The 25626-nt window shown below is 38.6% G+C and overlaps 1 protein-coding gene across 4 annotated transcripts in view; it reads right to left on the reverse strand.

Annotated features, from left to right (window-relative positions):
- The window catches only part of ICA1 (islet cell autoantigen 1, 69kDa), a 211433-nt gene that overhangs the window by 130515 nt on the left and 55292 nt on the right, over positions 1-25626 (reverse strand). For all 4 annotated transcript variants that reach the window (XM_006880238.1, XM_006880237.1, XM_006880239.1 and 1 more), the window contains 3 exons: positions 24881-24953; positions 9870-9993; positions 3015-3213 (listed from right to left, as the gene is read on the reverse strand). In XM_006880238.1, coding sequence (XP_006880300.1) covers positions 3015-3213; positions 9870-9993; positions 24881-24953 — 396 coding nt within the window. The remainder of the gene's footprint in view (positions 1-3014; positions 3214-9869; positions 9994-24880; positions 24954-25626) is intronic.

A 25626-nucleotide genomic window follows, 5' to 3' on the forward strand; every position in this document is an offset into this window, starting at 1 on the left:
GAATTTGTATATTTCACTACCTAGGTGACCAGTCTCTGATGCACTAGAAGCTGGCCTCTCATGTTGGTCCTATATCTAATCCTAAAGGCACCAAGAATTTCCATGTGCAATAGTGTACGCTGCATAGAAATGGTGCGCTGCATTGAAAAACAAAGAACTCATAAAATATTATACAAAAAGGGTGACCCTGGAGGACACTATGCTGAGTGAGATATCTCAGACACAAAATACTGCATAGTGCTACTGTTGCACAGGACTGACATTGGGGTTGGGGGAACACTGAGAAAGATGAGATAAGTTATGTATACTTCATTGAAACAGGTGAAGGAGAGAACTGTTTAAAGGGAATATATGATTAGGTATTATTGTCATGACAGGAGTCCAAAATGAAGGTTACATATTGGAGTGGACTTGCGGGGAGGGACTGTATAACAATGAAAGGATTTTTTTTTAAATTTCAAAGAGAAGAGCAAACTGGGGGAGGGGGGCAGGGAGAAAAGTGCAATAATGACTGAATAACAATCCAAAGTCTCTGTAAAGTTTCATTGAAATTAGTAATATTGTTGTTATATGCCATCCAGTCGCTTGTGACTCATAGCGGGCGACCCTATGTACAACAGCCCTAAACCCTGCCCTATCCTGTGCCAATCTCATTGTCTCTGACTCACCCACCCTGATTACCCCAGTCACTGAATCGATCCATTTCATTGAGGGTCTTCCTCTCTTGCTCTGTCCCTCCACCCTCCCAAGCATGACGTCCCTCTCCAAAGACTGGTCCCTCCTTGAAACATGTCCAAAGTGTATCAGAATCCTTGCCTCTAAGGAGCAGCCTGATTTAACCCTCTCCAGGATGAACCTGTTTATTTTCTTAGCAATACATGGTATATTCAATACTCTTCTCCAGCACCACAGCTCAAAGGCATCAATAATAATAATAATAATAATAATAATAATAATAAAAAGAAATGCAAGAATTTTACATGATAGCATGTATCACAAATTAAAAATGATCCAATTGAAATAAGTCAGATAGTTTATACAATAGATATTATAGCTAATGTTAGACGGATCTTGGCAGAAAACAGAGAATACCAGAAGAATGTCTATCTGTGCTTCATTGACTATACAAAGGCCTTTGACTGAGTGGATCACAACAAGCTGTGGCTGACTCTGAGAAGAATGGGAATCCCAGAACATTTGATTGTGCTAATGCGAAACCTATACTTGGACCAAGAGGCAGTCGTCAGAACAGAGCAAGGAGACACTACATGGTTCAAAATCAAGAAGGGGGTTCATCAGGGATGTATTCTGTCTCCATACCTTTTCAGTCTGTATGCAGAACAGATCATCCGAGACGCTGGGCTGTATGAGGAAGAATGTGGCATCAGGATTGGTGGAAGAGTCATCAACAACCTGCGTTATGCAGATGACACAACCCTGCTTGCTGAAACTGAGGAGGATCTGAAGCGCTTGCTGCAGAAGGTCAAGGACTGCAGTCTCCTGTATGGATTGAAGCTCAACATCAAGAAAACAAAGATTCTCACCACTGGGCCAATTGGCAGCATCAGTATGTATGGTGAAGAAATTGAGATAGTTAACAGTTTTAGTTTACTTGGCTCCACAATCAACACTCTTGGTAACAGCAGCCAGGAAATCAAGAGACAAATTGCATTGGGAAAGTCAGCAGTGAGGGACCTCTCAAGAGTACTGAAGAGCAACGACATCAGGCTGGAGACCAAGGTGTGCCTGATCCGGGCTATAGTCTTCACAATTACATGCTATGCATCAGAGAGTTGGACAGTGAATAGGGATTATAGAAAGAGAATTGTTGCCTTTGAGCTGTGGTGCTGGAGAAGAGTATTGCATATACCATGGACTGCTAGGAGAACAAACAAGTTTGTCCTGGAGAAGGTGAAGTCGGATTGCTCCTTGGAGTCAAGGATTCTGAAGCTCCGTCTGACATACTTTGGGCATGTTGCAAGGAGGGACTCGTCCTTGGAAAGGGACATCATGTTTGGCAAAGTGGAGGGGCGGCGAAGGAGAGGAAGACCTTTGATGAGACGGATCGATTCTGTAACAGGAGCGGTGGGAATAAGTGCATTTGAGATGACTACGTTGGCACAGGATCTAACGATGTTTAGAGCTCTTGTACATAGGGTCGCTATGAGATGCAAGCGACTCGATGGCATGTAACAACAACAATCTACTATTCAGCGGATTTTTTGTCTTTCAAAACCTTGAAATATATGCAAGGAACTACCAAGATCATTCCTATCAAAATGCTGACAATTTTGTATATATACAATGAATGACTGCCATCTAGTGGTAAAATAGACCCTTGATGATAAGAAAGTCTGAGAAAATACCCAGCTAAATTTATACTCTATTATAAGCTTAAAAAAAATGACAGTAACAACTGAAAATGGTTTCTTTTCCTTTGAAATTGGTTGTTCACCATTTTCTTAAAGAAAATTTAAGTGCATATCCATCTTCTCATCTATTTTCCTCAGAGAAAAATCTGAAGAGGTTTATTGCAGCTGGAGTCCCTATTAGGTCATTCAACCGACAACATAACAAAACTGTTTAGAATACTTCACAAAAACATTGACTATCCCTATTCATTTTCATATGCATTAGCAATTAAAAAATAGTTCCCCTGAGTGTGTGCATATTTTCCAGTTTCATCTGAGCTAATCATGATTTTTTTTTGCCATGCATGAATCAAAGGCATTTAGAAGTGACAACCTTACCCAAAAAAGTGCACATTATATAAAAAACATGACTTCAATTAGAAGCAATTACTAAAGCCCAGAAATTTCCAGCTGTCTCTTCTGTCTTATCCTCAGAGAAATATATATCACAATAATTGGTATTCTGTCACAGAAAAAGACACCGGTGATGATTAATTGCATCCTCAGTGCTTTTGAGCTGTGTCTTCTTCACCAGAGGGATTCGATTCACACTCATTACATGCCAGCAGGTACCCATTTTGGTCCTGTTCATAAGCCGCCTACCTTCCTGAACTTCTCCATTTGCTTGCACAGGTCTGGATCGAGCTCCTGGGACACGTCTTTCATCCACAATAACGCCCCTCTGTATTCAGTCCGGCACTGCTCCATGCGGTTCACCGTCAGCCACGTGTCGGAGATGGCGCGATGCCGGAAGGTCTCCACTTCTTGGTGAAATCGACACAAAGGATTTCTCAAGGCCAATCTAGACAAGAGGATAAAGCCACAATCTTGAAACAAAACTACCTGACAATTTAAATGCTCCACAGTCCACCGCTCTTAAAGTTAGGAGCACTAAGAAGTGTCAGGAGCACAGAAGATGCTCATTTTTAATTGAGATGCCTGAGCTTCAATGTGAATGTGAACTGATAAGTCAGCTCTATACAATGACCATGTACTTCCTCAATGTGGCTGGGGAAAGTGACCTCTGGAAACGAGAACCAATCTGCTGTTCACGGAGCAAGAGAATGACATGAATATTTTCCATTATTACCATTGGTCACTTTTTAGTTCCTACTCTTCATAATGGAGTTTTACAAGGAGACTTTAAGTCTGTTTCACTAGTGTCTCCTTGACTAAGGCCATTATGGCTTATTCTCCACAGGAAAGGGCATTTGCTACCTGTTCTAGGAGCCAGGGAAGAATGAAGTAGGAACAACAGCATTTTAAAATGATCCCATAATCTCTCCTAAAAAACCAAAAATCACGAAACATCATTATTAAGTCAGGACTGATTCATAGCTGACCCTCCACTGGCTTTCTAAATTGTACAGGAGGAGATTATCCTTACTCCTCCAGGAGCCATAGGCAGATTTCAGCCCTAGGGATGATAGGTCTTTTGGTCAGCATTGCAACTTCCTGTGGACTACACCACCTGAGTTCTCCTGTGGCATGATGTAGTGGGTTTAAAAAAAAAACTCAGCAAAAACATAACTGTCTATAAGCAAGAGCTCTGGTGGCATAGTGGTAAAGAGTTGTGCTGCCAACCTGAAGGGATGTGGTTCAAATACCCCCAGCTGCTCCTTGTGGAAAAATGGGTAATCACTTCCCATCTGATTTACAGCCTTTAGAAACCCTCTGGAGGGTCAGCTATGTGTCAGGTCCAACTCAACTGTGCATAACAACAACGCAAGCAACATACTTATTTATTCAGTAAAAGTTGTAAGCGAATCAAACTTTATTTCTTGGTGGAGAGACTACTTTTTCCTCTATTCTCTTATCCCAAATGGGAGGCTCTCAGGAGCACTAAGAAGAAACAGCACGAATAGAGTGTGTTCTTTTGGATGTGTGTCTTGTAAGAAAGCTCCTCGGCACAAGGAAAAGGTAAGACCTATAGAGACTTTAAGCCGGACCTACAGCAGCTGCAGGAAATAGGGACCTTCCTCCAGGACTTAGAGAATGAGCCTTTGCCTACTCTGACTTCTAGTCTCCTAAACGGTAAGAGAATAGATTTAGATTCTAAAAAGCACCCACGTACTCTATCTCTGTTGTAGCAGTACCAGACAACTAAGACAGTGAACAGTGCAGATGCCCTGTATACTATAAGGAGCCTGCCTCTCCTTCCTTCTGTGGGCTTAGCTACGCTGATACTTTTCCTTTGGACTAAATTGGGGTAACAGCAGGGAATACCTGTAATTTTATCAAGGGTTGCCTGAGGGTTAGGGTAACCCAGTTTCTGTAAGGTCTTGGTGAGGCCTTAAGGGCTTTCTGAGATGCCCACGGCACTTATGGAACTGGCTGCACAAGCAGTTCCCAGACAGAGGGGGTAGTTAAGGCCACTGTTTTCTAATCATGTTCACTGGCCTGAGAAATTCTACTTCTACCCCTATTCCCAACAAAGCTCATGGGGCCACTAAACACCTGTTGTGTGTACAGTCCACTCGGAACTTATTCATAGCCCACCCTCTCTAGTGGGTTTTCAGAGGCAGTAAATCAGATGGGAAGAGAATGTGTATCTTTCTCCTATGGAGCAGCTGGTGTGTTTGAACCATGTTCCTCTGGGATGGCAGTGCAATTGCTTACTCCTAAGGCACCAGAGCTCCTTATAAGTACCTGCTATTGTGTAATATTGATTCAGAACCGACCCATAGCTGACCGTTGGGCAGGTTTTTAGAGGAAGTTAATAGCATGGTAGGAGACCGCTCATCTTTCTCTCATGGACCAGCAGGTGTCCTTGAACTCTGAATGAGCAATGTCGGATTAATTACATTCTTAAAATATGCAGATGACACAACCTTGCTCGCTGAAACTGAGGAGGACCTCATGCACTTACTGCAGAGGGTCAAGGACTGCAGCCTTCAATATGGACTGAGGCTCAATATCAAGAAGACAAAAATTCTCACCACTGGACCAATCGGTAGCATCAGGATGGATGGTGAAGAGACTGAGATTGTTCACAGCTTCAGTTTGCTCAGCTCCACAGTCAACACTCTTGGCACCAGTAGCCAGGAAATAAAAAAATGTATTGTGATGGGAAAGTCTGCGGTTAGGGACCTCTCTAAAGTACTCAAGAGCAACGGTGTCTCTCTGGAGACTAAGGTGCACCTGATAAAGGCCATGGTTTTTGCAATCACTTGTTATGCATCAGAGAGTTGGACAATGACTAGGGAGGATAGAAGGAGAATTGATGCCTTTGAGCTGTGGTGCTGGAGAAGAGTACTGAATGTATCATGGACTGCCAAGAAAACAAATAGATTCATCCTAGAGAGGGTTAAACCAGGCTGCTCCTTGGAGGCAAGGATTCTGGGGCTTCGCCTGACATACTTTGGACATGTAAGGAGAGACAGATCTTTGGAGAGGGACATCATGCTGGGCAGAGTGGAGGGACAGCGCAGGAGGGGAAGACCCTCTATGAGGTGGATTGATTCAGTGACTGGGGTAATCAGGATGGATGTGTCAGAGGCAGTGAGACTGGCACAGGAGAGAGCAGGGTTTAGGGCTGTTGTACATAGGGTTGCTATGAGTCGCAAGCGACTCGACGGCACATAACAACAACAACAACAACAAAATATACTGATCTTTAAGATGTATCAAGGCTCAAAAAAATAAAAACAAAAATAAAAATTTGCATTTCATTCTAAATACAAACTTATTTAGCTAAAGGGAACTGAGTGAGTGTTAGTGAGCTGAAGTCAGTTTTTGGCAGTTCTATCAATGTCCAAGATGCCTTATATGGGTGTATCACTGTAATAGACCTCATATGCAACAGACCTTAAGGGGAAAAAAAATACCTTTTGCCAGTGTCCCTCTTGTCTTAATGACTTTTTAAAATTTTAGTTTTTCCATTTTGCTTTTTAATATTCTGAACATAGCTTTTTAATATTCCATAACATCGCTTGCTAATGTTCTACCTAGCTATTGAGGGATAGCTTCAAAGACATTGTTGTGCTAGTATGCAAACATGCCATTTGTATTTATTTTGGTTTCTTTAATTTTAACATAGTTCACTGAATGTAATAAGCCATTTAATAAGTCATTTAATAATGACTATTTAACAAAACATTAAAACAAATGTTAGTGTGTACGTTTATATGATTGAAAACTTCTGTTTATAGAGAAAAAGATTTACAAGTAATTCCCTTTACAAGGATCCAACTCATCTTGAGGCTTCTTAAAGTTTCCTTAAATTTTGCCAATTTTCCTAAAATGGCTGAAAAGATATTTTCAGGAATGAATAAAGTATATTTATAAATAGCTTTGAAGCTGGACAGAAACATTAGAAAAGATGGAATGATATGATAGCAGATGTTAAGATCCTGACAGAAAGAAAAAGTCATATAAAATCAGTTCATCTTTTCTGTAATTTGTTTCAGGTAACATCAAGTTGGTTAAAACTCATTAATTTGTGTATTAGAAACTAATTACAGACTGAGGAAAAACTCAGTAACTATAGACATCGACCTTCCTTGAAAGATAATCTATATTTTCATTCATTAATATCTACCCAGTAGGAATAATTAATGAAATGTGTAAACGTTTACGTCAAGAATACTTATTCTTTAGGAAAAAAAAGTGGAAGTGACCGAAGTAGTTAGCAGAGGGATTAAACATATCAAGACACATGCAGGTAATGGAATACTCTGCTTGTTGTTAGATACCATGGAGTTAGAACCAACCCATAGCTGACCCTCCAGTGGGTTTTCAGAGGCAGTAAAAATTGCATGGCAGGAGACTCGCCATTTTCCTCCCACAGAACAGGCTGGAGGATTTGAACCATGTACCTTTGTGTTGGCAGTGTAATGCTTTATAACTAAGCCACCAGAGCTCACTGAATACAATGCTTGCTGTCATTGTTGTTGCTGTGTACTGTCAAGCCAGAACTGACTCTGCCGACCCTTGGATTTTCAGCAGCAGTTAACTGCATGAGAGGAGACTGCCCATCTTCCTCCAGGGTGCAGTTGGTGGATCCAAGCTGTGTGCCTTGGGGATTGCAGGATAGCTTCTTAGCACTAGGCCACCAGAGCTTCCTTGAATACTACACTAGAATTTTTTAAGAAGGTATATGTTAATATAAAAAAGATGTTTGGGATACTTGATGAAAAATACCAATTTGCAATGTACAACATGATGCTATTTATATTAATAACATATTCAGGCAACCCAAATCATATCCAGTCAGGTCTGAGAACAGAACTTATTTTATGAGAACTTAGTGTAATTCTCCTACTTAATTCCCATTTAGGAGAACTGGTTTGTATTTCATGTTCCTGATAAGCTGTTATGGACCATAATACCAGAGCCACTATGCATATGGCCACCTTCCACACTACATTAAATGACAGTGTAATTTGCTAGTTTACTATCTGTGATAATTTTGTGTATTATTTTAGTTGCTTCATTGATGTATTTTACTGTTTTTCTTTGTATCAAAGAATAAATTACATAAATTTTAGCTGGTGGTTAGGTACTATATCTGTGGAATATATTTAAAAATATATACCTGTGAAATAATTTAGTTCATTTCTACAAATGCCATAACTGGATAGATATATTGCAGAATAATTAAACACAATCAGTAATGGTAACTGTTGCAACGACTGTGTGTAGGAATTTGGTTTTATTTTTCATAAACAAATGCCAGTTTTAGTCCACAGATTTATAGTGAAATGTTTTCCACGGAAATGAATTAATAATTACAGAGTTAACATATACAAACTCACTCTTCTAATGATTTCCCAGTAATCAGTTATCATTGTGAGATTGGGGGGAAAAATCAGTAAAAGCTCAGACATTATTAAGATACTTTCACACGTATTAGAAAAATTTAAGTAGATTTTAAAGTATTTTCCTGTTTTAATTCTCTCCATATAAAACCAATAATGAATCACTCAGTTAAGAAGAACCAAGATTCTAAAAAAAAGAAGCCCAAAAAGAAGCCTGTGAACTATTATAAATTATTTTTAAAAAACTTACTTCTTAGGGTGATTTTAAATCATTTCACTCAACTGTGAAAACAGCATTGCTTAAAAGAGAGGGCCAAAGAGTCATAAAGACCAAAATTCCCAGGAGTTGGATATCAGAAAAAGTACACCATTGGTCTTTTATGAATTACATTTTTCTAGAATTTCCATAGGAATGCTTGTGTAACTGTTGTCTGTGGGTCACAGACAAACAAACTGACCATGGGGAGGAAAAACAGCAAGAACAAATTAACACAAAGAGGAAAAAGGCTGAACAATTTTAATAAGTCAAATTTCTATAGCCTAAATATTTTTGGAAACTTATAAGCCTCATTGTTGTTGTTGTGTGCCATAGAGTCAGAACCAACTCAGAGGTGAGCCTCTAGGAGGTTTTCAGAGGCAGTAAATCACACAGGAGGAGACTGCCCATCTCTCTCTCAAAGAGTAGCTGGTGGATTAAAACTGCATGCCTTTGGGTTGGCAGTGCAACACCTTACCACTAAGCCACCAGAGCCTTATATAATTTTACCGAATACTGGTCAGTGACACTTGGGTAAATTAGTTAGTTACTGAGAGAGGGCAAGCAGAGAAAAGAGTATAACTGTTCTCAAGCACAGAGAAAGAACTGTAAGGTTATTTAACACAAATCAAGAAAATAAGTTATCCCTGAATTAAAAAAAAATTATGACAAGAGCTTATCAAACATGAATGTGCATAGGAATCATCTGTAGATCTTATTAAAATAAGGTTCAAATACAGGTCTGGGGTGAGGTCTGGCTTCTCTGTTTTTAATAAGTTCCCAGACGATGCTGAGTTCTGGTGGCCTAGAGATAAGAAATTGCACTGCAATCCTGAAGACACGCAGTTCTAATCCACCAGCTGCTCTGTGGGAGAAGGATGGGAAATCTCCTCTCAAGCAATTAACAGCCTCTGGAAACCCACTGGAAGGTTAGCTATGGGTCAGTTCCAACTCAATGGCACTCAACAACAACACAATAGGTAATGCTGCTGCAGCTCTGCTCCGGGGACCACATCTGAAGCATCTGGGTTCACATATCTTTACACCTTCTCTCTCATGTCAACTGGTGAGAGAGAAGACAGGGCACCCTTCAAGCAGGGCTCATTGGGATGTTCTTTCAATCAGAGAATCACTAATGAGCACCACTGAAGGTCAGGTACAAGCCTGGACAGCCCTCACAATGACTGGCATATGTCATCTCTACAAATTAGAAGAGAAATTAAAGAACTGAAAAATAAACTAATAGATGAAAATTACCTATATTCTCTTAACCAAGAGTGTTGAGCAGTACTATCCTCCCATCTGAATACAGGATAGCTTCTCAGTTTCAAGCATGAGCTTCCTAAAGAGCCTCCTGGGTTTTCCTTCCACATGTTGGTAAGATCAAGAATTTCTCTGTGCTGCTCCCCCACCCCAAATAAAGTCCCAAAGAAGGTCACACACCTTTGCTGGGAAGAAAAGCAGAGGGCCTTTCCAGTTGCTTGCATCATTTTTCCTGCCCTGGTTTTATCTTGGAAGCCTTGGGATCGAAGAAATTTTCCCAGTTCATTTTCTTCTTGAGACAAGACTGATGAAGAAAAGACCACATAGACTCATGAACAAGGAATATTTTTTACTGCGGGGAGAAACAGACAAATCACAAAGTCCATTTTCTTTCACAGGCAAAGAAGTCATGAAATTAAATCCAAATGGGAGGCTATGAGGTAAGCTCTTCATGCCGTTTAACTTTCATGCTGTTCTTCCATTTACAAAATGAGAGATCAAATTCACTTGAGTACATCTGTCAGTGAGTTTGGTGCACTGTAATCAGAACCAGAAAATGACCTCTGCACTGAAAAGCAAGCTGATAATGTGCTGCTTCAAGCTGAAATAAAAGAGTGGGGTGTGTTGAGTCTGACTGTGGGGACCTCTGTGGCTATCCAATAAGGCAGTGCCAGCCTCTTCCTGTTCTCTCCTGCTGACTTTCTGATCTTGATGTTTGAGCTATATTCTACTTGATTGTAAAGCAATTCAAATGCCTTTTCTGTAACATAAGTTTTCAGTTTTGGGGGTGGGTGGTGGGATTGAGGGTTGGTGTGCAATCAGATTGCTGACTTGGACAATTTTCAAAATACAGAGCTGGAACTGAATCAGAATTGGCTTATTTAATCTTTTACCCTCTTTTAAAAACAACCATATCGGCTCTGGCGGTCTAGTGATAAGAAGCTGTGCTGCAATCCCAAAGGCATGCAGTTCAAATCCATCATCTGCTCTGTGGCAGAAAGAGGGACTATCTCCTCTCATGTCATTTACTGCCTCTGAAAATTTGCTGGAGAGTCAGCCATGGGTCAGTTCCGACTCGAAGGGAGTCAACAACATATGGTTCTTTATATGTAAGAATGATTTTCTAGAAAAATTTACTTAACAGTAAATAGGAAAGTCACAGAATTTTATCTCTTGACATTGTACTTCTAGTGCTAGGTGTATACCTTAAGGATGCAGTAAAGTGAGTATACACTAAAATATAGAGAGCAAGTCTTGGTGGGTTACCTGTTGGGCTATTGACTGAAATATCAGCAGTGTGAGACCACGTGCCGCTGTCAAGGCAGCCTACTCTTGTTAATATTTATAGTCTTAGAAATCTGGAGTGTCCTCACGAGCTGGAACTGACCGGATAACAGTGAGTTAGGTTAGATTTTACATATGTATGTGTACATATGTACAGCCACAAAGATAATCATGGTATTATTATTTATGATAGCAAGACCCTTCTTTCTCTACACTGAGGAAAGATAAAAAAAATACAGTGTACTTATACAAGGAACAGTGAGAGGTTATGAAGTCACTAATGGTTATATTGTAGAAGACATTCAAGACAAGGAGAGATGACTATGTCCATTATGTGCACAAGCAAGTTATACACAACAGCTATGTGGTTTTGTGCAAAAATCTCATCAATGTATAGTTTTATATTTGTGCTAACAGTAAAAATGTAAATATAAAAACAAAAAGCCAAACTCTTTGAACAATTTTTACCTTTTTCTAATTTGTTAATCTTCTAATTTTCTATGACAAACCTTTGGTAATTTTGAAAAATAACATTTTTACTATCATAAACTCAGATTTACAAGAATTTCATACATGAAGAGTTCTCAAAGACCCTAAATCAAATGAGTTATTAGTGTAAGAAACTATTACAACACAAAACAACAGTGTATACAGTACAATTTCATACCATTAAAATATCTGAATATTAAGGAAAACTTAATATGAGGAAATCTTAGCTATTGATATTTTTATATACCCCGTAGATATTGTTAAGTTACAAAAATGTATGTTATCTGAAAACTAGCATTATGCAAAATGGAAAAAACATATAAGATCACAAAATGTAGGATAACTACATCATTATATGACTGACAAACTGTATCATTACATAATTGTTAAATTATAGCATTATCAAACTGCCAAACCACTGAGAATTGTGGCCTAACAAGTTGCTACATAACCTAAATTATCACAGCCAACATTACTCTTGCCATATACCATTGAGCTTAGTACTGTATGACATACATTACTAATGCACAAAACAGTTGGATGAATTTTTTTTTACTATTTTATTAATGTAAACTTGGGATGTCAGATAACTAGATGGTTAATAAGTGAATGTTTTAGAAAATGACATCAATAAATGGTAAGAAAGAACCTAATACATTTGTACTTGAGAAAAAAAGGGAAATTTTGATGTGAATGCAAATATAATAGTACTTATTACTGCTTTTCTAAGTTGGCTGAAAAATTAGTAGTTTCTAAAAAGGCTGTCATATTGCTCATGCTGGCTGGATCCCAACATAGAGAACTATTTCTCATGCAATTTTAAGAAAAAAATTCCCCAATTTTATGAAAAATTCATAAAACTTTTTATGAAAAATTCAAGGTAAGCATAACTTAAAGAATTTTCTACCTATATTTATGAATATTTAAATCTTGTAAATAAGAAAAACAGTAGAGATAACAACATTACAAGACAATGCAGACATATACTTCCATATTTTCAACCACTTCACAATGCTGAGTTTAACCACCTAACAGACCCCCACTGCTCTAAACTAATGAAATCTACTGGTTCCCAATAAACTTACACAACATATACTTGAGTCATGGGGAAAAGAGAAGAATGAAACATCTAGAATTGTTCTTTTCCTCTAAACTTGACACAGAAGAATTTCATGAAAGAATATATGAGCAAGAGCCTGTGGTGATGAAGGAAAAAGTTCAGCTGTTCTGAAAGAACTGGCAAAATCAAGGCCCCAGGAACTTAAAGCATACCAACTGAAATATTTAATCAAGTAGCCAGGCTCACCAAGTTGTGCCAAGAAATCTGGAGGACAACCACCTGACCAACTGACTGGAAGAGATCTATATTTGTTCCCATTACAAAGAAAGGTGACCTAACAGAGTGCAGAAATTATTGAACAATATCATTAATATCACATGCAAGCAAGAGCCTGCTGAAAATGATCCAAAAATGGCTAGAATCGAGAACTGCCAGATGAGCAAGTTGGGTTTAGAAGAGGCTGTGGTACTAGGGATATTATAGCTAATGTCAGATGCAGATGGATCCTGGCTGAAAGCAGAGAGTACCAGAGGGATGTCTGTCTGTGCTTCATTGACTATGCAAAGGCATTTGACTCTGTGGATCACAGCAAACTGTGGTTAAGTCTGAGAAGAAAGGGAATCCCAGAACACTTGATTGTACTTATGCAAAACTTAGACCAGGAGGCAGTTGTCAGAAAAGAGCATGAAAACACCACATGGTTTATAGTTGGGAAGGGTGTACACCAGGGATGTGTCCTATCTCCATACCTTTTCCATCTGTATGTGGTACAGGTCATATGGGAGGCTGGGCTCTATGATGAGGAATATGGCAGGATTGGAGGAAGAGGACTCATCAACAGTCTGAGTTATGCAAATGACACAACCCTGCTTGCTAAAACTGAAGAGGATCTGAAGCACTTGTTGCAGAAGGTCAAGGACTTCAGCCTTCAATATAGATTGAAGCTCAACATCAAGAAAATAAAGACTCTCACCACTGAGCCGATTAGCAGCATCATGATAGATGGTGAAGAGACTGAGATTGTTAACAGTTTTAGTTTGCTTGGCTCCACAATCAACACTGCTCGTACCAGCAGCCAGGAAACCAAGATGAAATTACATTGGGAAAGTCTACTGTCAGGGACATCTCCAGAGTACTGAAGAGCAATGATGTCAGTCTGGAGACTAAGTTGCACCTGATCCAGGCCATGGTCTTCGCAATTACATGCCATGCATCAGAAAGCTGGACAATGACTAGGGATGACAGAAAGAAAATTGATGCCTTTGAACTGTGATGCTGGAGAATAGTATTGAATATACACAGACTGCTAGGAGAACAAACAGGCTCATCCTGGAGAAGGTGAAATCAGGCTGTTCCTTGGAGGCAAGGACTCTGAAGGTCCATCTGACATATTTTGGGCATGTTGCATGGAGGGACCAGTCCTTATGCGTGGGAGGATGGAGGAACAGCACAGGAGGGGATGACCCTCGATGAGATGGATTGACTCAGTTACTGGGGTAATGGGGGTAGGTGAGTCAGAGACAATAAGGTTGGCTCAGGACATAGGGTTGCTATGGGTTACAGGCGACTTGATGGCACATAACAACAACAAACTTGACATTTACCACTGACACAGTCTGAGCACTACTTCTTTTTGTGATTTAAGTAGAAGTTTACAAAGTATATTCATTTTTAATTCAATCATTAAAATGCATTTTGTTTTATAATTGGTTCAAGACAGGGCAAACTTCAGAGCTGTTGTACATAGGATTGTTATGAATCACATGAGACTCAACAGCACACAACAACAACAACATACCTATAATGTCTGATTATCTACTTATTGTACATCATTTCCTCCTTCACTAATCTTGGTAAGTGTCTTGTATCAATTTTACTCTGCTCTGCTCTGCCTCTTTTTCTTCTACCCTTGGCTACCATCCAAGAATGAGTCTCTGTGTAAATCTTTAACTTTTCCTATTAGTGGTCTTATATATTTGCCCTTCTGTAAATTACTTATTTCACATAACATAATGTCTTCTAGACTCATTCACATTATAAAGTGTTTTGTGAATTAGTTAGTCTTTAGAGTTTCTCTCACTGAGTGAATGTATGATAGTTTCTTTGACCATTCATCCACCGAGGTGTGCATGGGCTGTTTCTCTATCTTTGCTATTGTAAATATTGCTGCAGCGAGCATGGATGTACACATATCTGTCTCTGTTGTAGCACTTAATTAATTACAATACAGATCTAGTAGTGGAATTGCCAGAACAAATAGTAATTTTATTACTAACTTTTAAAGAACATGTAAAACTGCTTTCCATAGTTATGCGCCATTGAGTGACCTGCAACTCATAGTGACAATAGCTCTGAACCCTGCCCTGTCCTGAGCCAGTCTCACTGACTCCAACACACCTAATCCCATTGCCTCAGTTACTGGGTCAATCCATCTCATCTGGGATCTTCCTCTCCTGCGCTGTCCCTCCCCTCTTCCAAGCATGATGTCCTTCTCCAAGGACTGGTCCCTTTTGGCTATGTGCTTTCCATTGTAGCAGTACCATTTTTTAAAGTCTCATCTGCAATGTACGAGAGTTCTGATCTCTTCACCCTCCCTATTTTGTTTTTGGGGTTTTTTACTATGAACTTTGCAACTGATGTTGGGGTGAGTTGTTATCTCATTGTGATCTGTATCTCTCTTATTGCCAGAGTAAGTTCCCACTCACAGCTGACACCCAGTGTGTTTCCATGGCTGTAAATCCCATGAGAGGAGACTGCCTTGCTTTCTCCCATGAACAGCTAATAGATTCAAACCACTGGAGAAGCCTGCCTTCGGGTTAGCACCACTGCTCACAATGGACTCCAGCACCAGAGCTCCCTTTCTCTCTAATAGGTAATGATATTGAGCATTTCCTTATGTGGTGTTGGCATTTGAAGGTCTTCTTTGGTGAAGTGTCTTTTCATGCTCTTTGCCAATTTTGTAAATATTGTGTTTGCCTTTTTCTTATTGACTTAGGAGTTTTCAATGCATCTTAGAGGTGAGTTTCTTGTCAGATGTGTCATTGCCAAATACTGTTCCCAGTTTGTGAGTCTTCTGTTCAATTAATTCTATTCGTGAAATACAGTCTTATTTCCTCTTTGCTTTGATCTGAATGCCTTTTGTTTCATTTTCTTGACTTATTGCTCTGGCAATACTGAACAGAAGTGTTGATAAAAGTTATGCTTATTTTGTTCCTGTTCCCAAAAAGAAAACCTCTAAGCTTTCTCCACTGATGGTGATGTTGGCTATTGGTTTTGTATATGTGCTTTCAATGAAAACTTTTAATTAGGTATTGATGTCTTAGTGTGAAAAGTACACAGCTGACATGGGAGTGAACACCACAAGGACAAGTCCTCATGCACAACACCCACATGGTCAGACATGGCTCTCATACTCCCTCACGTAATACCAACCATTCCTCCCTAGGCTCTTTCTGCTCTGCTGAGTCCAATAATCCATTGCAGCAGCCACACTAAACTAACAGATCACAGTTACAACTTGGAGATTTATTAGGCAAGTTAACAGGGTGCAGTCAGGACAGATTCAGAGGCATGCTCAATCTCTCCAGTGGCCTCAAGGCTCTAGGCTGTGGGTCTTCAACCCTCCTGGTCCTCCCACAAGCTTGCGCAAAGGACTCTGGCTCCATGGTGGTGATGGTGGGGGGGGGGGGGGGGGGGGGTGGTGAGGCTCTGTCTCACACTGGCTTTGAATTCTCCAGTTTTGCTGCTGTTCTCATTTAGGTTCTAGTCTGACTAATGGAGGAATCGCTAGTATAAAGGGATGCCTGTGGGCTTCTATATTTCTTCTTTCTTATTGATAGTCAGACTCCCATTTGTTGCTGCTGTACTTGCTCAATATAAAACTGGGACGGCAAAACTGGCCAGTTCTCTTATTATTGGAGTCCACACTTTATCAGCATGCTCCTAGAAAAATGGTGCTATTTATCTTAGTCATATAGTTAGCCTAGTCTCCCTCAGTCCGGTGGTGAAAGACAAAGCAATGGCTAGGAAACGAATTTTGAAAATTCAACATGCTGTACTGCAGTTAGATATCCTGGCTTGTGTTAACTGCATCTTTCCCTCTGTTAGATTCATCAGAGGCTTGTAGACTTTAGTACTCCTTTCAAAGAACCAACTTCAATTGAAGGGTTTGCTTGCTTTTTGTTTTCTAATTGTTGGAGATATTGACTGAGTACTACAATTATCTCACATTTTCTCTATTTCTGCATTTTCACAGTTTACATCTGCCATGTGTGTCTAAAGCCACTTTCTGAATCCTCAAATTCATGTCCATTTTCATCAACAATCCAGGCTTCTTTAACAATGTACTCCCTTCCTGACAGACTCTCTCCAAAGCAGTTGTAGAACTTGGCCAGGAATCTCAGATTCAAAGGTGAATCACAGGTGACATATGCTATGCCTTCATTCTAATAAGCATAAGAGGGTCCAGAAGAGATTTTCACAATCCATTTCAATTTGGTTTTTTTTCCAGTAATATCAATCATTACCCTTATTCCTCTTTTGTATCTCAAAATTCAAGCTCATCTGTCAAAGTCCAGGTATAACTAACAACCATTTGCCTTCTAGTCAATTCTGACTTACAGTAACTCCATGTATGTAGAGTACACTACAGTCCACAGAGTTGTCAATCACTGGTATTTTAGAAGTAGTTCATCAGGATTTTAACCAAGATATCTCTGGGTGGACTTAAATCTCTTAACCTTTTGTTTTGTATCAGGGCTATTAGCCATCCAGGGGCTCACCGCTGTGAAGCAGTTGATTCTGTTTCTTTACAACAGTGCTCTCTAGGAATCTGTTTAGCACTTCTTAACCACACAGTACGCACCGTAGTATACACTGTGTGTACCAGTGTATGTCTATCTCTCCCATTAGATCCAAATTTTCTACTACAGGAACTATATCTACACTGTATTCTCCAGTATGGGGAAAAAGTTTTATAAGTGGTATTAATTAAATAGTTGTGTAAGAATTAACTGTTATTTTGGGTAGCCTAGTGGGTTCACAGTTTTCATTTGCTTGGCTCCACAGTCAACACTCTTGGACCAGTAGCTAGGAAATTAAAAGACATATTGCCATGGGAAAGTCTGCTGTTTGGGACCTCTCCAAAGTACTGAAGAGCAATGGTGTTTCTCTGGAGACTAAGGTGTGTCTGATACAGGCCATGGTCTTTATAATCACTTGTTATGCATCAGAGAGTTGGACAATGACTAAGGAGGATGGAAGGAGAATTGATACTTTTGAGCTGTGGTGCTGGAGAAGAGTATTGAGAATACCATGGACTGCTAGGAAAACAAGCAGATTCACCCTGGAAAGGGTTAAACCAGGTGGCTCCTCGGAGGCAAGGATTCTGAGGCTCTAACATATTTTGGACATGTTGTAAGGAGGGATCGGTCCTCAGAGAGGGACATCATGCTTGGTAGGGTGGAGGGACAGTGCAGGAGGGGAAGGCCCTCTATGAGGTGGATTGATTCAGTGACTGGGGTAATGGGAATGGGAGTGTCAGAGACAGTGCGATTGACACAGGACAGAGCAGAGTTTAGGGCTGTTGTACATAGGGTCACTATGAGTTGCAAGTGACTCGACAGCACATAACAACAAAAAACAGTGGGACTGCTGTGATGCTGAACCTTGTGTCACTGGGGTGTCAAATGCTGTAACGATTGTCCATGGTGCAGTGTTTGTTGAAGCTCCCAGATTAAGACAGGTTTGGAAGCAGGAGTAGCATCCACTTTCTAAACAACCAGCCTCTGGAAACTCTATGAACTTTGAGAAACGGTAATATTTATAGAAAGGCTTCATTCAGGTCTTTTGTTCATAGGGTCACAAAGAGTCATGCTAGACTTGATGGCAATCAACAACAGTAGTGGTAAGAAACTGCACTGCAACCCCAAATCATCAGCTGCTCCCCTGGAAAAAGATGGGCAATTCCCTCCTGTGTGATTTACTGCCTCTGAAAACCCGCTGGAGGGTTAGCTATGTGTCAGTTCCAACTCATGAGCCCATAACAACAACAACAATCTCCAAACACTAGTCCTCACTTTAAATGCTTACTTGCTATTTACATCATGGTTCTATGTAGCTTAAAAATATTTAGACCTATAAGAAAGCACTTTTTTTTTATGTCTTCTCTCTATTTACTAATAGACTGAAATTTGTAAGAGATGGAATTCAGCCAGACTGCTTTGTTTTTCTGGGTCCAGCAAATTTTCTCCCTTGCAGTCTTAACACTTTTTTATGCTGGCTCAAAGAGAAAATGTTGGCAGATATTTGCCTTACACAAGCTATCAGCTCTCAGAGGTCTTACTGTCTCTATAGAGAGACATTTCATATCTTCACTCATAATAGCATGAGGTAGCCTTTTTTCAAAACCCTCAAAGACTCTGGTTACATATAACTTAATACATTTATCTTAGCACTAGGGAAAAGACCAATTCCAGCTACTTGAACGACTATGTGATTGGTAAAACACACTTTACTTAAATGCAGGCAAAATAATGTTTACTCATGTTGTGCCATTGGAGGACTAAACCAGAAATGGCAAGTAGGTTTCATTGAAGCACTAACTCTGCTTGTCAGTCCTGCTCAGAGGGCTGTGGAAAGAATCTGAGTTGTATCAGGCCAGAGGCTGGATTACTTAGTGATAGCCAACATTTTGTAGTTGGTTATTATTTATTTTAAAATATTTAAAATACCAAATTAATTTATAGAAGCTTAAAATTCAGATGTAACATAGATATTAAATAACACACCATTTCCACTTTACATATTTCATTTAACCTGGATTTAAGATTTCAGAAACAAATAAAAACCAATTCATCCAAATGTGCAGGTCAGATTTTTAGAAGTGCTAAAAAAAGGCAATTCAAGAACTATCAGAGTAATTAAATCAGAGCGTTACTTTACTCAACACATCTTTATGAATTACCTAATTTATACCAGGCACATGTTTATGAATTACCTAATTACCAGGCACTGTTACTACCACTGGGGATTTAGGGATGAACCAGACACTTAAAAGTTGCTGCTCTTATATAGCTTAGGTTTCAGTAGCAGGAGGCAGAATATGAAAAACACAAAAAAATGAACATAAAACACAACAATATATATAAAATAATAAGAGAAAGGAGTACCAGATTGTGACTGGTAGCTGCTTTGTATTGGTAGTCAGTAAAGAAATCCCTGGGAAGGTGACCAGTGAGTTGTGTTTCAAATGACAAGAAAGGGTCTTATGTGAGCCATAGAGGAGAAAATTGATTTCTACCACTTTTACAGTCTCACATTGATCGAATATGCAGCCAAGATTCATTAATAATAACTAGTGACTGCAATGCAAAAGTTGGGAACAAGGGAGAAGGATCAGTAGTTGGATCATATGGACTTGGTGACAGGAATGAGGCTGGAGATAAAATGATAATTTTACAATCAATGACTTATTCATGGCAAATAACTTTATAAAAAATACAAAAAATATAAGACTATACACATGGACCTCACCTGATGGAATACACAGGAATCAGAACGATTACATCTGTGGAAAGAATCACTGGAGAAGCTCAATGTCAGCTGTGAAAACCAGGCCAGGTGCTGACTGTGGAAAAGACCATCAACTACTCACGTGCAAATTCAAACTGAAGCTAAAGAAAATGAGAATAAATCCCCTAGAACCAAAATATGACCTTAAGACTATCCTACCTGAGTTTAAAAACCATCTCAAGAACAGGTTTGAATCCTTGAACACTAACGAAGGAAAAATCAGATGAGCTGTGGGAGGATATCAAGAATGGCATCCATAAAGAATGTAAAAGAACATTGCAAAGACAGAGGAGGAAGAAAAGACTTAGATGGATGTCAAAAAAAGACTCTGAATATGGCACTAGAATGCTAAAAAGCCAAAGCAAAGGGAAGGAATGAGGAAGTTAAGGACCTAACAGAAGATTTCAAAGGGTTGTTTGAGAAGACAAAGCAAAATATTATAACTCACTTGGGATTTTTAAGCTGAAGGAAAAGAATAACAAAGTCAACCTTTTTTTTGTCATTAGGAAAATGAAGGCGGTAAGATATGACAACAGGAAAAAATCTAGTTTTTCTTTAAATTTTCACTAATTTTAGCATCCTCCACGGAATCTTGCCTGGAACAAGTCTTTTGATGGCTATTTCTCTACAGGTGATTTTGTGCTTCCCTCACTCTTCCTACATTTATTAACTAGAATTATTTTATAAGGAAGAGCTATCTCTTCTTACCTATCCATTTCACTCTCCATCATCCATTTCCACACAAACCTAATTGATATTTAAGTCTATATAATTAAAAATTCTCATTGGCTCCCTAATAAGGGAGCTCTTGTGGCTTAATGACAACACAAAAGCACATGGTTCTAATCCAACAGTTGCTCCAAGAAAGAAGACTGACAATTTCCTCCTGTATAATTCATTGCCTCTGAAAACTCAGTGGAGGGTCAGCTATGAGTCAAGTCTGACTCAATGGTACATGGTACACAACAACAACATTGTTTATTATGTTACACCAATCACTTGACCAGTAGGTACTCTGGGAGGTATGCTCAAGTGTCTTTTCAACACACACTTATCCTCCAAGCACTTCCTTATTTGTCTAACACCAAAACATATTTAAGGCCTATCTTGAAGTTTTCCTTACCCACCTCTGAAATCTACCATTCTTCCATAAATATTTATTTTCTTGGAAAGGCTACTTAGAAGCCAAGATCTGGACAATAGGTGTGCTTGCTTGGTTGATAGTGTTTCTATTTCTATACCCATTTGGCTAACAGAGTTAGGCAAAGTTATACTAATATACATGTGCCTACTCATTGAAATATATTTATTTATGTGTCTATTGATATTATAAATCACAACTTCCTCCTGATATCTCTGAATTCAATGTAGTAGTGCTAATTCTAGCATTTCTATTTTCCCTATTTTAATTATTTGCAAAATATTTTCTTATTTTCAAACAGAACTATATCCTACTGTACATCTACTATATCCAACATTACTATAGCCTATTAGACACAAGAAATCAAAAGACTAATTATATTAAGGAAATCTGCTGTCCAGAGTGCTGAAGAGCAATGACATCATTCTAGAAGCTAAGGTGCCATGACCATGATCTTTGCAATTACTTACTATAGATTCAGAGAACTGGACAATGACCAAAAATTACAGAAGAAGAACTGATATCTTTGAGTTGTGGTGCTGAAGAATGGTATTGAACATACAATGGACTTCCAAGACCAAAACCAGGTCTGTCCTGAAGAGGGTGAAAGCAAGCTGTTCCTTGGAGGTTAGGATGTTGAGGCTCCATCTCACATACTTTGGACATGTTGCCAGGAGACCCTGTCTTTGTAGAAGGACATCATGCTTGAAAGGGCTGAGGGGCAATATGAGAGGAAGACCCCAGATGAGATGGATTGACACACTAACTGTATCGAGGGTAGGTGTGTCAGAGACAGACTGGCTCAGGATAGAGCTAATTAAGCATAGGGTCATTATGAGTCTCAGTCAACCAGAGGGCACATAAACAACAACAACCTCTCCATGAGAACCAGATGAGGTTCCCAGAAGTAAGACTCTTACATAGGTAGGGTCACCCTAAGATGCATAACAACAACAACAACTATATACAGAAAGTAGGTTCATAATTTCTAGCCTATACTCTCATGAGAAATAAAAAATGCACCAGAGTGCAGTTTTTGTGTATAGTCTTTTTTCCTCCTTAGTCTGAATAATAAGATTACTGGTTTTCAAATTATTTACATCAACTCTTCTCATTCCAATCAGAGTGATTGTTGTTGCACATCATTGAGTCAGAACTGACCCATCGCTGACCCTCCAGTGGATTTTCAGTGGCAGTTAATTACATGGGAGGAGACGGCCCATCCTTCTCTCACAGAGCAGCTTGTGGATTTGAACCATGTACCTTTGGGATTGCAGCCTAGCTTCTTGCCACTAAGCCACCAGAGCTCCCTTGAAGTGTGATTATGTTACCTGTTCCAATAATAAAATTGAGTTCAATTGCTACTGCTTGCTTTCCATTTTGCATTCCCCAACATCCTGGTTTGTTTTAAACGTCTATTTATTTTTTTTAGTATGTGAAATATTAATATTACTCAAAGAGTCAAAGCTATAAAAGGTATCCTTACAGAACAGAAACCTCCTCATTCTTCTTACCCCAGTCCCATTCCATTTCCTGCCTACTTTCTGTTGATAACAGAAAGTTTTGTTTTGGCTTATCTCTATTTGACTGTTTGGTCTTTTTAAAAAAAAATTATTTATTCATTTTAATGAAAGTCTACAGAGACTTAGGATTTCCAGTCATTCATTGTTGCACTTTTCTCCCTTCTCCACCCCATCCCCCAAATCGCCCTTCTCCTAGAAAAGAAAAACACTTTCATTGTTATGCAATCCCTCCCCCCAAGTTTACTCCACTATGATGCCTTCACTCCAGACTTCTGCAATGACAAGAATATCCATTGAGAAAAACTGGATAAATTGCATATACCACATTGAAACAGATAAGGGAAAGAATAAAAGCGATGTATGATAGGGTATTATGATTATCACAAGAGCCCAAAATTAAGGTTGCACAATGGAGTGTACTTGGGGCGGTGGGAGGGGTGCAGGGGGATTGTATATCAAAGAAAGAATTTTGAAAGAGAGGAGCGAACTGGGGCTGGGCAGGGAGAAAAGTGCAACAATGAATGAATGAAAATCCAAAATATCTGTAAATGTTCATTAAAATTATTAAAATAAGACAAAAAGAATACCCACTCATATATCCCTAAAAATATGAGATGCTTCACGAATTTGCATGTCATCCTTGCACAGGGGCCATGCTCATCTTCTCTGTATCGTTCCAGTTTTAGTATATGTGCTGCCGAAGCAAGCACTGTTTGGTCCTTTTTATAATGAGCTGAATACGTGTGTATTTGCTTATCTAGAGTCACTTCTTTCTTACATATATATTTTCTTATTGTGTCACATTCTTTATTGCATAAAAATAGCATACATTTTTACTTTGTTTCTTTTGGTTAATACACACTTAAAAGTTATTCCAATTATAATAGAACTGATGAGTATCTCTAATCTTTTTAATAGAAAACAGAGGAAAGTTTGAAAGAATGCATATATATAATACATGGCTTTCCAGGATCTCATGGATGCAGTAGAGAATATTGTGCAACATATACCTCTGTACCCACCCAGCTCTATACCTTAGAGTATATTTCTGATGAACTCTCAGCTCAAACACTTAGCAATGTTGATAAGAATTTCAAAAATTCTACTTTTAAGTTCTATGATCTTCGATTTCTCCCAAATATCCCTTAAAAAAAGATCACTAATGAATGAAAATAAACACTAGCCAATTAATAATTATTAGAAATTATTCAGCAGCAGAATATTTTGATATTTTAGTCTCAGGAATATAGAAACAATAGTATTAAAATTACCTATGAATAGAAAACCGAAACTGTAATATTACACAACTTGACATTTAGAATCTGAGACAACTTCTAGTAATGATCTGAAGACAAAAGGATAGATAAAAATTGGCATTTCCAAATAACTTCATATCTACTGTGAGAATTGTTCAAGAATATGCACTATCAACAAAATATGGTTCACTTAACCATCTAGAAGTACATTTTCTATCTGATAGTTTAATAAGAAATAGCCCTGGGCTTAAAAGAATGAAACCTTTGTTATATAGAAAAAATAAGACATTTTTATTAAGTGTGAGTCAATATGAAACTCTTCTTTTATGGTACTTAAATTGGGGGAAAATATTTATGTAAAAGATTTCTAACAGAGTGGTTTCAACTCAAATTCAAACCACAGCACAGCTCCTTGCTTCTAAACCACCAGAGCTCCCTACAGATTGAGCATCTGTAGCGAACATCACACCTTTGGATTGGCAGCTGCGCAACTTCTTACCACTAAGCCATCAGAGCTCAATTCAAACGGCTGGAATATTCTGTTAGGCATGAATTCACTAGGAGGAGGGTTTTCCCCCCTAATTAAAATGTTTATCATTCATATACAATGTGTTTCATACATGTACATTATATTCCATATACAGTCTTTCATTTACATTATATTTCTTCATTTAAATAAGATTTTGATAAAATTATTAAAGCCTCTCTTCACTAACATGTAAGCAATAAAGACAAATGCCAGTTAGCAAAAGTTTCCTTGTCTTACTTCCTAAATATGCTGAATAATATATCAAAGCAAATGACCATGCTATTTCTTGCTGTCTATATAGTGGATGAATAAAACAAAAGCTTAATGGCATACTTACAATATATCCTCTTTTGGTAAAGTACAATTGCTTTAGACAAGTCCAAACAGGTTCTCTGAATTGAGTGAAATAACTGTAATAAAAATATAATCCAATGTTAAATAATGCAGGTAGCAATGAAATTAAAAAAATATTATAATGAACAAAACTCTACCTAGTGTTTGATGACTTCATTTAAAACAAGACCACAGACCTAAGTTCCTTTTGGTGTTATGTCATGTACTGTAGCTACACAGTGATCAAAGCCTTTAAGCATCTTCTTATTCTGTTCATTTGAATTCGTCATCTCTGTAAAAGGAGTCAGTGGTGCAATAGTTGCTAATAATGAAAAGGACAGTGGTTAAAGCCAGTCACACCATGGGAGAAAGATTTACAGGCTTAGAAATCCCATGAGGTAGTTTTTCTCTGTCCTATAGGATCACTCTAATTTGGAATCATCTTGAATGCTATGAGTATTACTGCTGTGGGTGATTTAAACTAAGGTCTGCTAAACAATGTTTTCCTCCAGACTATTGCAATAATTACCGAAAAACACAGAGATACTTAGTGAATGGCCCAATTAGAAAACTTAGTAAACCAGACATCCAATATTCACTCATTCATAATCTAATTCCGTTCTTTTACCACTTGCTCTAAAAACTGGAGAGTCTGGTGATTATGCATAATATTAAAATATTATATGAATGCATTTTTGGATTGTAGTAACTTTTATGTCTTATATAATTTAAAAAACAAACAAAATTCCT

Source organism: Elephantulus edwardii, unplaced genomic scaffold (genome assembly GCF_000299155.1).
Source record: "Elephantulus edwardii isolate Elephantulus edwardi_28Jun2011 unplaced genomic scaffold, EleEdw1.0 scaffold00007, whole genome shotgun sequence".
Lineage (NCBI taxonomy): Eukaryota > Metazoa > Chordata > Mammalia > Macroscelidea > Macroscelididae > Elephantulus > Elephantulus edwardii.